Raw genomic sequence first — 14,828 nt, 5'->3', positions numbered from 1 at the left:
GAGAGGGGGTTTGAGTTTAGATGTCGGAGCTAGAGTCGAGGCTGGGCGGGGCGGAGAGACTGCGGCAGGTACTCCGTGCCGATTGACCGGCCACAGACGGGCGCGTGTCGCTTTGCTGGCCGCCCCGCCCAGCGGGCGGGCAGCCCAACGTGCGGCCCCGCCCGGCAGGCGGGCAGCCCAACGTGCTCGGCCCGCCCCGCCACTCGTCTTTATTTTCTCGGCTGTCCCTTTTCCGTTCGCCGGCGCACCGGCGGCGGCCAGCAGGGGTTGGTACGGCCCCGTTTAATCCCTCTTCTTCTTGCCTCTTCCTTCCTACACCCCACACCTCTCCCCCTCCCCTCTCGAGCGCGTTCGCACGTACTGCCGGCGTGCTGCTCTAGTCTAACGAACGGCTTGGTCTTGTTACTGCAATTGGACTTTCGTAACGAGAAAAGTGGGGAGCGGGGGCCGGTAGAGTGGGCCGCCGTGGAGAGTAGGTAGGGGAGGACGGGGTAGGGGTGGCTGCAAGGGAGATTGGGTCCAGGAGAGGATGAGGGATGATCTCCTGGAGAGGGAGGGGTAGGGATAATAAGTCGTACAACGCAGCGATGAGCGCGCCTGCTATGTTATGAGATCACGGAGCCGCACTCCAGCATATCACGTGGACCGCTTACTCTTTCGGGGAGATCGCTCTCTTCTTTTTCCAGCCATCCTCCTCTCCGTTTCTGTTAGGAGACTGAAGCAAGGTGAGCTGCTGGGCGATGGCAGAGGGGCGCGGTGTGTGCGGGGTGTGCCGCCTTGCGGCAGTGCAAAGGGGCTCTTTCCCGGGAAGTCGATGAAACTTTTGCCAACTACGACCCGGTCGATCCGAGAGAGGCTGCGGCAGAGGCAGTACTGGGCGTTGGGGCGGGACGGGGGCGGGGCAATGAGGGAAAGGTGAGGCGGGGCCCGTGATGGTCCAGCCCGGCCGCTGACCGGCAACATTGGAAAGACTTGTCGTGTTTATGGCTCTATTGCTGCCCCGTGGAGTGTAAAGTCTGGCATGTGCCATACCGTCGTCGTGTACCACACTCACACACGCACGCAACGCACACGCACTCACGCGCACGCTCGCACACTCACTCACACAGGCGCGCTCGCCATAAAACCTCAGTATTACGACGCATTCTATACTGTATTGTGTACAGGCAAGCGACACGGCCTCTATGTCGGCTCCGATTTGCCTCGCGCTGCGCGTTGTCGACGTGCGCGGGGCGAAAATGAAAACGTACGCGACGCGTCTCCTTGTTATAACATCCCCTCGTACGTCCAGCCTTGTGCTCTTTTTACGAAGCTCGCCGCGCGCGCGCGCGCGCGCGTGTGTGTGTGTGTGTGTGTATGTGTTTGCGTGTGTTAGAGAGGAGGAAGAGAGGGAGAAGGGTGAGCACGGAGAATGTGTCCAATTGCTGTCCAATCTCGGTGAGCCTACCCTACCCCTGCCTCGCCCCGCCAGGCCGGTTGGGAGGGACGCCACAGCGGACGCACAGCCCGGCCGGTCTTGCCATGTTAATTTCGGGAATTTGGCTGGACAGACGGAGTAGCGGTCTCTGCGCGGAAGAGACGGGGCCGGGGCTCCCTGCCGCCTGTGTCCGTCTTGCCGGCCTGCCGCGGGGCGGTCGCGGTGCGGTAGTGGTGGTGGCTTGGCTTCTCGTGGTGGTGACTGGCTGGCAAGGTCCCTTCGTGCCGAAGATGCCTATGGTCGAAACCTTCCTTCTCCGCTCTGCTCGAAGAATTCGTCGAAAACAACAATTGTTTTCGGCTATCATCCTCCGGGGTCTTCTCTTAAGGAACACGCGCAGACGTCGGATGTCTTGCCAACAAGATCAGGTTGTTTTTGTTTGTTAAAGCCAATTGCGCCTGTTGGTACTTTTGAAGGACGCTAGAGGATTAAATTCCAAGAAAAATTGTTTCATTAAAGTCGGAAGACATGGCCCTGGTGAAAAGTGAGAGGACGAAGAGGAGACGAGAGATAGCCCTGCGATGGGAAAGCGACCGAGCTGAAAACTGCTGCTGCTTCTGGCTGCCTCTGCTTCCAAGAAGACATCTGACTGGAAACATAAACAGGCTGTTATCAATGTAAATAGGGGGGGCACTCGCTCATCCCAAGCGGGCCCCGGGTGCGGCAAGGGCAGGAGCGACGGGCGGGACGGGGGCGGACTCTCTAGCCTTCACCCCCACGCTGTCGGGGGATTCGCCGACAAAAGAGCCCCTGGCTGCCCCCGCCCCACCCCGCCCCGCCCCGTTTTCTTTATGGCTTATGTGGCGAGGAGCGAGCTCCGGTCTTTATTGGCGAATGAAAACACCGAAAGGCCTTGAAACGTAAGTGTGTATGTGTTGGTGTGCATCGCGATGCACTGCGGACGAGAGGGGAAGCGGAGAGCGGCGGGAAGGGGGGAGTTGGACCCGGAGAGAGATAGAGAAAGAGGGTTGGGGGTGGAGAAAAAGAAAAGGGGGCCTCACGGAAGCCATGTTCCTTATCCCACAAAAGAAGACGAAAAATGTTTGGCGCCGGCTGAAAATGTTATATCCTTTGTGAAGACGCTACAATATGCGCGTGGCGCCGCCTGCCTTTTGCTTTGCGGTGTAAACAGAAATTTCGCGCCTCAGTACGGACTGAGCTCTGCTGGGAAACGGAAGTCACCTCCGCTAGGTCCTTGAAGCGGCCACGGGTGGGGGGAAGTGGGGCACAAGGCGAGGGATGCCGGTAGTCATGGCAACTCGGTGACGGCAAGCTGGCGCACTGTTTCGAAACGTCGCTGCAAATCTTTTTAAAGCCATTGCGGCCGCTGTTGTGTCTCCCCGGCGAGGCGAGGCGTCATCAGCAGGGATAAAAGTCGCTCCCTCCAACTTTGCCCCGTGGCGTTTCGTGCTTTTATCATTATACACGAAGGGAAATAATAATTTCTGTAAAGTAGGAGGGAATCTTGTCGTCGCCGGCCCGTCACTCCAATGATGCGGGTCAGAGGCAAACCCTACCACCACCCCGCCGCTGCTGCTGCGCGCGTATACTCTGCGGTTGCCGCACCCCCCGCCCCGCCAGAGAGCGCCTCGTGGTAATAGTTGGGATGATGCAAAGAGAAATAAGAGGCTTGCTGCTGGCGGGCGGGGGCGGCGGTGCTTGCCGGTGAGGGCGCAAAATAAGATAAAACGACGCACCGCACGGCACGAACAGGTGGTTCAGGCAGCGCGCAGCCTGCGGCAACACCCCCCTTTCCACGTACACACACCACGACCACACAATTGCGCTGCTTGCATCACCACCCTCCACTTCCTCGGGGGCTTGGCGTTTGACTTCCCATCGGTTCGGTAGTTGTACAGGCATAACATACACAGTCGTGGCAGTGCTGTACCGGCACTTGATTCGTGGAAGCAGGATACACACTGCATCTTTCGCTGCTTACTCTGCGTGCCTTATTTTGTACGTAAAACTTTTCTGGAAATTCAACTGTTCAACTGCGGTGCTTGATTGCAACATGAGGATTTAGGATCTCCAGAGTTTTGTGCGTCGTCGATAGTAAACCGCAAGTTTCTCTTTTGCTCTGCGGCAGAGGAGCCGATGAAAGCTGTGAGCGAGACAGTAGCTATGGCGTAAAGGGTGTGTGGGGGCGCGCGTAGGCCTATATGTGGCCGGGCCTGCGGACGGGCTGCCTACCTGCCGGGCGCTCCCCAGCTTTAAATCCCTTAAAGAAAACGTATCTGGATTTAATTTTCCCGATAGAAATTTCAGTGTCACTCTGGATTTGTCACTTTCTTTAAGGAAAATATTTTTTCCTCTCTGGAAAAAAATCTTGACTTTTCATTTTATGCACTGGAAACGCAAGTGTGTGAATGTCGCTCACCTGTAGGTGTGTGAATATCCATTCACACACTTACGGGGGTAAACGTGTGAATTTTCACGGAAAAATTCACACCTTTACCCCTCTAAGTGTACGAATGGATATTCACACACCTGCAGGTGAGCGACATTCACACACTTGCGTTTCCAGTGTGGATTACGTCTGGAAATATCTAGAAGATTTTATTTCCTTAAAGGATATTTTTCCCATACTGGATTTTCTAAAATTTCCATAATGGAAATTCAGATACATCTATAACTTTTTTTTAAAGTGTGATAGAGGTAATCTTATTGAAGATCTGAAAAGAGTGTACTGTTGCCACTATATTGTCGTGAAAAAAGCAAAAACTGAGTTTTTCAACTCTGCTGTATCTTCTAAACGAATGGCCGGATTGCAAAAATAACACCATATTCTTTGTTTTTAGCGAAATTTCACATAGGCACATTGTTATTTACGAAATGTGGCACTTGGTGCCAGTTGTGCTTCACACTCCATACGGATTCCAGAGCGGTCTGGGATTTTATTTTCTATGGAAATCGAAAGTATGGAAAACGGAAGTATGGAAAATGAAAATCCAGATAGAAAAGTGTTTCAATTCCTCACTGGGAAATGGTAAAATCCTGAATGGAAAATTTCCATCAGGAAAACTAAATCCATAGTTATTTTCCCTAAGGGATTTAAAGCTGGGTCCCCAGCGCCACATCACTGACTCGTTCCATCTCCCTATCCATCCTACGCGCTGCTCCTGCTGCCACACGCATTTCTCTTCTCCCCATTTTTCCCATGTTGTCTCGCCTACAGCTCGTACCGTACAACTCTGCTGCGCGCGAAAATGAAAAGAAAAATGGTTATGGAAAGGCCGCGTCTTTATTTTTTTTAGCCCCTTTGGTTATTCATCATATTTCTTTCCTTTCGCCTTTGTATCCTCCGTTCCCATTTCTTCGTCGGCACTGGCGGAGCAAAACCATGCACGCGTTGGCGTTATGCTATAAACATCCTTCATCACTCGGTTTATTATGTTATTGGCGGTCGTCATTCGGATTGGATGATGGACACAGTATTGGTACAGTGGTCATACGATTTTGATAGACACACCCATAACTATTGTACCTCCCAAATTAACGAATGTTAACCTATAAAAACCTTTCGTCCGGTTGCGTTGCCGATGCTCGTATTGCTTACTACCTTCAGTGTATGCCGAGGCTTCATAGTCGTTCAAAGAGTTCCCGTTGAAAAGTTGAATCTGTATTTCACACCGTGCTGGGGCACTCACTCGTGGCCCTCCTACCTGGAATACAAAAACGACCAGCACTTTTTATCCGACTGATTAAAACCTTTTGGCTCACCCGTTCGGCAGGGTTTCCTCTTGCGCCGGTGTGCGGTGAGCGGGGGTAGGCACGCCCCACGAGAGAAAAGAAGAAAAGCAGCTTAAGTTTGGTGGTGGTGCGCGCAAAGTTGCACCTCTCAGCGGCAGGAAGCCGCGCGTCTCAGTCCCGTCCTTATCATTATTTCAGAACGGCGCGGCGCGAAGCGGCGTGGCGGAGCAGAGCTGGGTGTTGTCCCTCACCTCAGAGTCCAGAGCCCCGGCTCTCGCACGTCCGTCACCGGCTCACGCGCGAAAACACAGACACACACACACACACTAGTTCTGCCCTTAGCAGTGGCCGTAGCGCGACGTACGGGAACACCCTTAGGGTGTGACTTATTGCAGAGCCTGGGGGAGCGGCAGAGGCGGCCGTGTCGGGGATGTGCGTGCGCGACCAGATCGGGCGACGCACTTAAACTGGATGGGGATGAAGATGTCGATAAAACGGGGTGGATCCGATAGACGGGTATCTCTCCACGCCGTCGAGAGGCCCCTTGAAGGTGGTGGAAAGGAATTAGACACCCTCCAATGAGGGCGTGGTGCGGTAGTCGGCCTGCTCTATCCCCCCACCCCCTGGGGGCGGCAGAAGCCCCTCGACTGGGGCGGGCGAGGCTCTTCTTTATAGGCCTACGCGCTTTACGCCGCTTCCTCAAAGGATTGCTCGTCGCAGTGGGGGAATGGCTTTGGACAGGTACCGAGTCACCCCGCTGCTCTGATAGGAGAGAGAGAGAGGAAAAGACGGAGGATTGGGTCGAAGAGATTTCCAAAAATCTTTTCGTGGTAGGGGGAAATATTTTTTTCTTCAGAGAATCGGGGTTGGAACTTTTTCTGCCCCCGTTATGGCGGGGACTATGTCGCGTCCGGACTGTTTTATTCCAGCGGAGTGGTGGGTCGGGTCGGGGCATGGCAGGGCGGGGAGTGGCGGAGCGGGGCGGGGCGTGGCGGGACCTGGGCCGCATGTGTGCGAGGTCGAGCGGGCCAGGCCAGACTCACTACCCTCATGGTGCCCTGCAGCCCAAAGGGCACCTCTCCCATCCCCGCCTCAACCCCCCAGCGGCTCACCGAGAAATCAATAGGGTGAGAACATGAAAGTAAAAAGGGCGCTGGCGCCCACCATAAACACAAGGTGCTTATGGGAGATGTGACAGCCTAAGGTCCTTTCTTATTGTCAATGCGTACCTGTCGGAAGTATATCGCCTCGACACCTCGGATTGACAGTTTGCACACGAAGAGGCCACTGCTCGTAATCTCGTAACGACCCACGCACTGCACACGACGTGGGTGACCCAGCCTCCGATAACGTTCCCTTTATCGAGACTTGTTGTTCGACACGATGAAACTACCGGCACCGCTGCTGTTGTTATTGCTGCTGCTGCATTGCTGCTGGGCCGGCAGGTTCGCGGAGTGAGGAGAGCCCTGCGGCAATCTCATCAGCATCGCGTCGGATCGAACGCGGCGCATTCAATACATCTTGTGATTCTGGACGGAGGGCGCGCTAGCCTTGGCGAAGCTTCGACGAGGGGGACTTTGTCCATGGACGGCGCCACCTCTAGGGCTTTTGTCCCGCCCACCACGGTGTCCCCGGTGGCCCAGGGGCTAAGCTGGCAACAGTTGTCCGTGCTCCCACCGACCGAACCCTTTGGCGTTGACACACACAACTTGCAGAGGCTAATCCTGCAGCCAGAAGTGGCGCGCGGGCGGCGGTGGCGTCCGTCCTGTGGGTCAGTCGGGGCCAGTCGTGTTGTCAATGCACACAGCTGCTGGGCGCAAAGTTTGTGACGACCGCCGCGCCATGGCCGCGCTGCTGCCGGACCCGCGGGGAGCGGCGCGGTGTGGAGCGGCGGGAGCCACAGAGAGCGCTCTCCTCTGGCGCAGTCCGCCGGGACACTGTTCTGTTCGCCGCCCCCAACACGTGCCGCACGGCCCGACATGGCCCGGAGCCGCGGCGTGGAATACGGCCAAGGGACGCCTCAACGTAATGGCGCGCCGCGCTGATGTCAGGAAGGCCCCCATTTGCGACCCTCCCCCCCCCTCACCATCGCCGCCGTTCTTTCTCCTGCCGTTGTTTTATTTTTCTCTTCCGTTTCCCTTGTTGCAGTGGCGAGCCCTCCGGACCGCCGGAGCTTGAGCGGTCAGCCCTTGCCCGTGGCGGGGGTGGCGGGGCTGGCGGTGGCGGGCGCAGGACCAGGGGGCGGCGGGGGCGGCGCGGGGCAATACGATGACGACCAGCCCGCCCCCGCGACCCCAGACCAAGCGGGGACGCCACCCCCGGACCGCAACGGCCAGCTTGCACGTGAGTACATCGCAAACTTTTTTAAAACACGATTCAACAAAGGATCGTGAAGGTCACTAGGGTTAATGTTAATTCTTTTCATCGGGCCGAACTCGGCGTAACACTTACTTCTGATGTAAGGCCTAAGCTATCGGGCCGCCTGACAGGGCCTTAGGAAATGCATCACTGTTGTGTCAGTAACACCCGGTACTACGATTAATTTTTGACTGAAAATCGTTTTGGACGTACTGTTATTGCTCTAAAATCTCAATCTGCTTCCATACCATCATTCATAGTATCCTACATTTTGTTTGAAAATTGATTTTCAAGATTAGACTTGACAATCGTCCGTAACAGTCACTTTAAACTTGTGGAAAGTATGATGATATATGGTGGGGAAGAGTTCTTTAAAAAGTTGGTAAAATTAACCGGCGTGCTACAGCAGCGACGGGCACAATAAAGCGAGCTAGTCACGTGACAGCGTCGCAAAGCGCGGCTCAGAAAATAAATTGAGGGATCCCCTCGCCGAGCATTGTCCTCATCTGTCCCTTTATTTCTCTCTTTCCTCCTCTGTATTTCCCTCTCGCTCTCTGGCTCTCGTATCCCACCCGCCTTCCAGCTCTGCTCGACTCCTATTTGTTTTCATCACCGCCCTTCACTCTCTCGTCACCTGCATTCCCTTCCGTATTTTCCTCTATTTTCTATTTTATCATGCTCACCTGCAATGCTGCTCCCTTTTCTGACAAATTCCTTGCCAGTGACCTTCCATCTCAGCACCACACCCGTGAAAAAATTGGGAAGTAACAGCCGTCGGGGATAAGGACCTGTTACCTCCCTTTTGGACCGCTCTGCGCCATTCCCTTCGATTTATGTTGCCAAGATAAGTGACATAAAAGCACAACCGATTCCCCATCCGTTCTGCTGGTATATACCACTTTTACCTCTTGTCATCACGTTGTAAAAATCTCGGCTTTGACAACATAATGTTTTCAAGCCTGCAAAATAAGCTAGGTTTAGTTCGGCTTTTAGGTGCCATGCCTTATGTATCTTCCAAACCGGTTGAAGGATTATCGCGCTGCATATTATTCTGTTCCCCCCGAGGCTACCACCCTCGTAAATCAGGGGCATGTGTATTGTGGGCCGCGCAGCTCCGCAGCCAGGCAGTTAGCCCACGAGGCCTTGAGGGAGGTCCGTGGACTTGCGTGGAGTACGTGACTGTCATACCGACTGCTCATTCTTGGCGGACTGTGCCCTCCCTCTGTCTCCCGCTCCCCCGCTCTCTCTTCTTGGAGGAATTTCATCGTAAAGCAACAAGCAGGGGGCCTTACAGTGGGTGGCCCTATGACGTCAGTTTTCAACCGCAAGGGGGAAAAATATTAGGGTTTTACTCGGATATTATGAAAAAGTAGACTTAATGCTGAATACAAGATGCAAAATGCACGGTAAAAACGAGTTCTGGAATTCCGAGGAGAGTTGAAACCTCTGTGGATGCCTTGAAAGCATTCAATTTCTCCCAGGGGATCTACTGGGAAATCCAGGACATCAACTGGGAAAATTGAAGATTTCCAGGGCAGCCCCTGGGACTCTTTTAACTCCCCTGTAAAATGAGCAACTCCTGGGAATCTCAGGGCTCGTTTGTACCGTGTGGATTGGCGGTTTAGTCTAAGTGCCCGAATAAGTAATGTAGTACAAAAAATATACCTGGAGTTTCAAAATAGTATACTAAACTAGGTCCGAAAAACGATAAACTGGTTGCCGAGATGGGGAAGGGCAGAAGGAGTTTAATGAGTCGAAGAATGGCTTTCAGAGTGAAAACCTTTGGTGCAACAACCGTAACTTCCTTTGTATTCGATAAATATCGTATCTTGGCGTGACTTGCTTTCTGCCAGAAGAGACAAATCGTTGCTGTGAAGACGGCTGTGTCCTCAAAATTCCGCTGACTCGCCGGTTATGCCTCCGAAATCCCTCTCCCCTCCCCTCTCCTCTCCCTCTGCTTTCTCTTCTCCTCCCTTCTCTACTCGGCCATCCACGACTGCATCCTCTTTCTCATCCAGCATAGGAGTGCGACAAGGGCAGAAAGCCGCCTGGTCATCACTCAGTCTCGTCAGCATCGCTCTCGTCATTCGGCGTCTCCACCGTCCCGCGGCGAGAGAGAGCGCACCCTAACTTGAATAAGCCTCAAAAGGAACCCTCTCTCTGGCTGGATTAATGACTCCCGCAAAGAGTCGAGAAGTGAAGCCCGCGTTTCGAGGTCACGATTTTCAGAGGGGAGCGTCAAATATCGGGTAATGAGTTTTTGCCATATAATACTTCGGTAAAATTTGTTCCGTTTTATTACTTCGGCGTACTGTATTCATGGGTATTTGCATTGTTATAATTAGTGTTTTAGTTTGCCTCGACTAACAAGTGCCTACCGTGAGCAGCAGCTAGCTTAAACTTTTAGGCGAACACTCAGGACAACTTTTACTAACTGCGCAGACTGTAATTTTTTCTCTCTTGTTCCTCTCCCTCTTGCTGTCGGCCCTCTTGCATTCAGTTTGCCTTGATATGTTCTGCCTTTGAGATAGGGAGTACATACAACGCAATGTGGCATCGCGGGAAGCGTTGCAATCAGCAAATGTTTAACACGAAGACGTGTCCCTACACCGTTAAAAATTATTGTACATATACGGCTTCTTATGTGATGATATTCTTGATCCTGAAAAAAAATTGCGACAGCATATATCATCAGCTGCAGATCTGTAGACGACTATTCACACACTAAGAGCAAACTGAATGCCTACCTTTAGAAGTGAACGAGCCGCTATTAGCTCACTTCTAAGTGTGTACTCTGTTGCAAAATGTAGGGAGTTGGCTGCTAAAGGCTTGCTTCTTGCTTGTGACTAACATATGCTTTCCATTTGTTTGTTACAGAACAAGGCTCGCTGACCATCGTTCGAAGAAGTAGCACGAAAAAGGCTGTGAACAACACTCCGGTGGGTCCCACCGTGATACGTGGGGGCGCCCCTGGCCCACCTGGGGCGCCCCCAGACGACTCATTGGCTGGAGACCTCGAATCTTTGGACTTAACTACAGAATGCTTACCCGCTGTGGACACTCCTGACGCTTGCGACAAGGCTGCATTTAGGTAAGTTTTATCATTGTCCGCAAATTTGTGATACTTCTGCGGGGACCCCCTCATTACTCAAGCAGCCCCCGGAAGCCCCCGTCCCCCTCCTCTCTTGCCTATGAAAGGCGTCAAAAAATGACGTGGCGCCCCCGCGCGGAGCTGGCGAGGTATGCGGCCCATTTGCATGGGAATGCGAGCCATAATGACGAGGGGGCGGTGGCCGGGTCCGGGTGGCTCTGTGGATGGGGTCTCCAAAGACACTGTTCACACATTTGGTAGAAAGAAAGGGTGGTGGGGTGTAGAACGACAGCTTTTTCGCCCCCTTTAAACCCTCCTTTACTTGCGGAACTCTTTGAAGTGGTCGTAATGGTAGACTGACGTCGTTAGCAACTTCACGCATCGTTAAAGAGGCCTGCAAAGTAATCCTTCTTTTTCTTTGGATCGTCAGGCTTCGCTGCCTTCTACGCCAACTGCAGCTGGGACAGGTCTCCGCAGACCTTCTACAAAGTAATCTACTCTACGCCGCAAGAGTATTAGAAGCTGTTTTCATCGACGAAACTAAGTAAGTTGTAGTATACGATTATACTTGCCAAGATAATTGACTCAAGTACTTAGCCAAAACATGTACTTTTGACATATTTTTTTTCTGAAAACTTTTGCGATTTTTTGGGGGGTTGATATTTTGTTTTATGTTGAACGTTTCAAAACTGCCACAGGTCTTTGATGTGTACACAAATGGTCTTTATATGCAGTAGTCGCAAATGCCAAAATCACGTTTAAGCTCGTACACCGTAGCTCACATATGTGATTGCATTATACTGTAAATACCCATAACACCTTGTACATTCGTAAGAAACGTATGCTTCGTCCAAATAACTGTTTTTCGGTGGACACTGACAAAATATTTAAGGTATTAGGTCATCGTATTACGCTGATAATACAAATGAAAAGGGAAAAGGATATTGAAGACAATTGTTTGCTGACACTAATTGTGTTACATAATATGTGTACAAACATTTCTGCTCGGTTATCGTTTAAACCAAATATTGATTTCCTACATCCCGAGAAAGTAATACGTAGCCCCCGTGAGCAGGATATTAGCCTTTTTTCTTCGAATTTTTAGTTATTTTCAGTCAGTTGTAGTTTGAAATTAAATCGTATTGTCGGCACCTAAGATTGTGTTAGAACAAACTCCTTTTCGTAGGAGGACATGTTACACGCCCTGACCTCTAGCAGGTATTTCGGAGTCCTGCGGCATTGTTTCTTACTCCTCCTTTTTCCCTCAGCTGTTAAGAAGTAATTTACTGTTTGAGAAAAAAACTTACTGTCTGTAGAAGTATATAATACAATGCATCTATACTTTCCCTCGGCACATATATTTGCGTTGTGTTTTCACGCATGCTCTCATCAAGCTGTATTCGGTTTGTGGATAGCTCTTTCAGTTATAACTTGAATATATGCGACAAATTAAAATTAATTACATGTGTTTTCAAAATAGACAACTTGAGCAAAATAGAGTGTTTGTAAAAAAAAATTAGCGTGAAGGTTGTCAAGCTTTGCGTCAAGTCTAGAATTTAAGTTTTATTCAAACTATGCAGCTTGATGAACCAGTGTCCTGTGTCCTACTAAAAGTTTTAAGTCCGTTTGGGTTGTTTTCAAGAATGATTTAGTAATATTTACCGTTTTCCTACGCCTGTTTGTGCCTCCTGTTTCTTTCTTTAAACAACCACTCTCCAGGACGCAGACTAAACTCCCCCTGCGTACTTAGGGACCGTGCGGACGAGGGTCCTGGCAGGCCCGGTCATCTTTCGGAGCGCACCACCAGCGGAGAGTCCAAGCCTGTGCAGAGAAGACGGTTACGGAGACCCGTGTGGGCAAGGTTGTCTAAAGCCCCTATTTGCTTGCATACACCCTGAATCCCAGCAGATTCACAATCAATACCGCTGTGACTATGGAAGGCGACTAGCTTTTGCTTCTGTTTACAATTCTGTGCAGTCAAACCTTGCAGAGCCGTGTCTGACGTGACAGTTTCAAGTTGCTTCCTTTCCCCCATGTTTGTTGTGGGTTTGTTTATTTACAATTTAAATGTAACTAAGTGTGTACATGTACAATATTGTATTCTTATCCACTCCTTCAATCACTTCCATAGTCTGGCTCTTTCTTGGAATAATTCTGCTCGCACTAAACATTACCAAATGCGGTCAGCGGGCGCTGTTCACTAGTTTTCACAATTTAGATTCCTGTTTGATTATCAGCTATCCATCAGAGTATTCATAAATTGTCACAATCAAAATTCCTTTCAAATACCTGCTTTACTCGGCTTTTGTATTTCCTTGTTACCAGCTTCGTCCTGATCTAAATTAATTTACGCTTGTCTTAACTAACTAATCAATTGTTTAGGACGAGCGAGGATGTAGCAGCCTTTTTACGTTCCCAGTAGCGCAGATATCATCCACAATCGTCCGTAGATGTTTTTAGCGAAGTTCCAACTCCTATCCTCTTGCTGCGATAATATAGATATTCTGTGTGTTTAAAACTTAATTAGTGCCCATTAAACGGTAACTGTGTACTTTGATAGTTTAAATAGATCGGATTTAATAAAAATGAAGGTGTGCGCTCATAATTACTAAAGTAGGTTGAACCTCTCCCTGATTTCTCAAATTTCCATGACAACCACTGCCTTTTGCTTGCATGGTTGTGTGCTTTGTAGGGCTTACTTTCACGTGTTGACCTCACCTGTACTTTTTATGGATTCTATGTGAACACTGACAAATCAAGTGTTCAATTTCCTTACACCTGCATGTGCAAGATTAATACTTTAAAGTGTTCTACTGCTAATGCATTACTTCTTTGTAAGTTGCAGTAGGGTACAACTAGCCTGCTAAACACCTCCACGCACGGATTGGACACACTGTGTGTGGCAAATCTGTGGTTGAACACTTTAAAGCATTAATCTTGCAGACGAACATTTTGTGTTGGCGTTGGACGGTTGAACACTTTGTTTTTAAGTGAAATTGAGGATACTTGTATTTGTCATCTAAATTACTTCGCCGATCCTTTACCTGTTTTTGGGCTGTGAGCACCCACATTATTACGTTCTCGGTTTTCTATTGTTCAAGTATCCTCGAGCAACCTCGTTCATCAACTATCTCGAAAAACATTCATAAGCGAACCGGCCGTATTTACTTCAAACTCTTCTCATTTTAGCTATCTATACTTAAGTCTATTTTTCTTCTTTGTGTATTCTTTTTGTGCCTCACCCTTTTGTTACTGCAACTTCCATTATTTTCTGCACGATACCCTTGTTCCTTTCATTCAAATAGTTCTCAGGTTCAAATTACGTTGGCACGAGGTGGCCACGTGAGCTGGTAACTTTAGTACGAATTTCTTGTAACAACGAATATTATGTGGCAATTTATTTGAATTACGCAATTGCACTTGCAATATTGTCAAGTCACCTATGGACTTCTACAACATATCCAGAATGTGGCCATACCTTGTTTACATGGCTTGATAAGGTTGAGGCCATTAACGGTTAACAATTCTTAGTTTCTGATGTTGTTTGTCGTAATGGTGTCGCATATACCCCGTCCCGTCCTCTTATTTACTTATACTGTACCGCATGCAGGAGTGCGGGCTGGCTTGCCTCGTCGGTTAGCATGGCACCTCACGGCGTGGAGCGAGAAGGCAACCAACTATGGGCCTCATTGCGGTACAGTGTATCCAAGAAAGGACGAGCGGGCCTGGGACATCTTGTACATGACCATTAATTTCCATAACCTGTCACGTTTCTTTGAACAAAACGGCATATGTAAAACACTTCGGAATCGTTAAATGTCTCGCCGTATCAGGGTTTGGGGTTTGCCCCTTGCCATGGAAAAAGAAAGTCTTAGTTTTAGCGTGGGTAATGCGCAAAAGCAGGAGCTGCCACTCGCGAATGTTACTTGTATCTACACGGTCGGATATTCTAACATTGCATCATATTGGATATTTTATCCGGAAATATGATCCACATAGGAATGTGCCGCGTGTCAGAGCCACGACACAATAGTATATTTGGGTTTGCCTACTCGCTCCATACGTAAGGCGCCATGGTGGCCCTTCGGTATGCAAACCCGAAACAGTGTTGTGTCTTAGCCATGCACTGTAAAATGCTTGCAAAGAATAGGTTCGTATTGCAAACTATTTTCTTTGCAGCTTGCAAAGAATTTTCAAGCATCGTAATAC

The 14,828-nt window shown here is 50.2% G+C and overlaps 1 protein-coding gene across 10 annotated transcripts in view; it reads left to right on the top strand.

Moving 5' to 3' along the window:
• LOC127749724 (dual specificity calcium/calmodulin-dependent 3',5'-cyclic nucleotide phosphodiesterase 1C-like) overlaps nt 1-14,828 on the top strand; it is a 196,489-nt gene that overhangs the window by 135,625 nt on the left and 46,036 nt on the right. For 6 of the 10 annotated variants that reach the window (XM_052269111.1, XM_052269117.1, XM_052269112.1 and 3 more), the window contains 4 exons: nt 7,319-7,513; nt 10,406-10,619; nt 11,050-11,163; nt 12,370-12,480. In XM_052269111.1, the coding sequence (XP_052125071.1) occupies nt 7,319-7,513; nt 10,406-10,619; nt 11,050-11,163; nt 12,370-12,480 (634 nt within the window). Of the gene's footprint in view, nt 1-7,318; nt 7,514-10,405; nt 10,620-11,049; nt 11,164-12,369; nt 14,823-14,828 lie in introns of those variants that run through there. The other 4 variants (XR_008011314.1, XM_052269115.1, XM_052269113.1 and 1 more) reach the window with 4 other exon arrangements.

The sequence above is a fragment of the Frankliniella occidentalis genome, unplaced genomic scaffold (genome assembly GCF_000697945.3).
Source record: "Frankliniella occidentalis isolate FOCC.00 unplaced genomic scaffold, Focc_3.1 Scaffold82, whole genome shotgun sequence".
Classification (NCBI taxonomy): Eukaryota; Metazoa; Arthropoda; class Insecta; order Thysanoptera; family Thripidae; genus Frankliniella; species Frankliniella occidentalis.
This window is presented reverse-complemented; position numbering and strand designations above follow the sequence as displayed.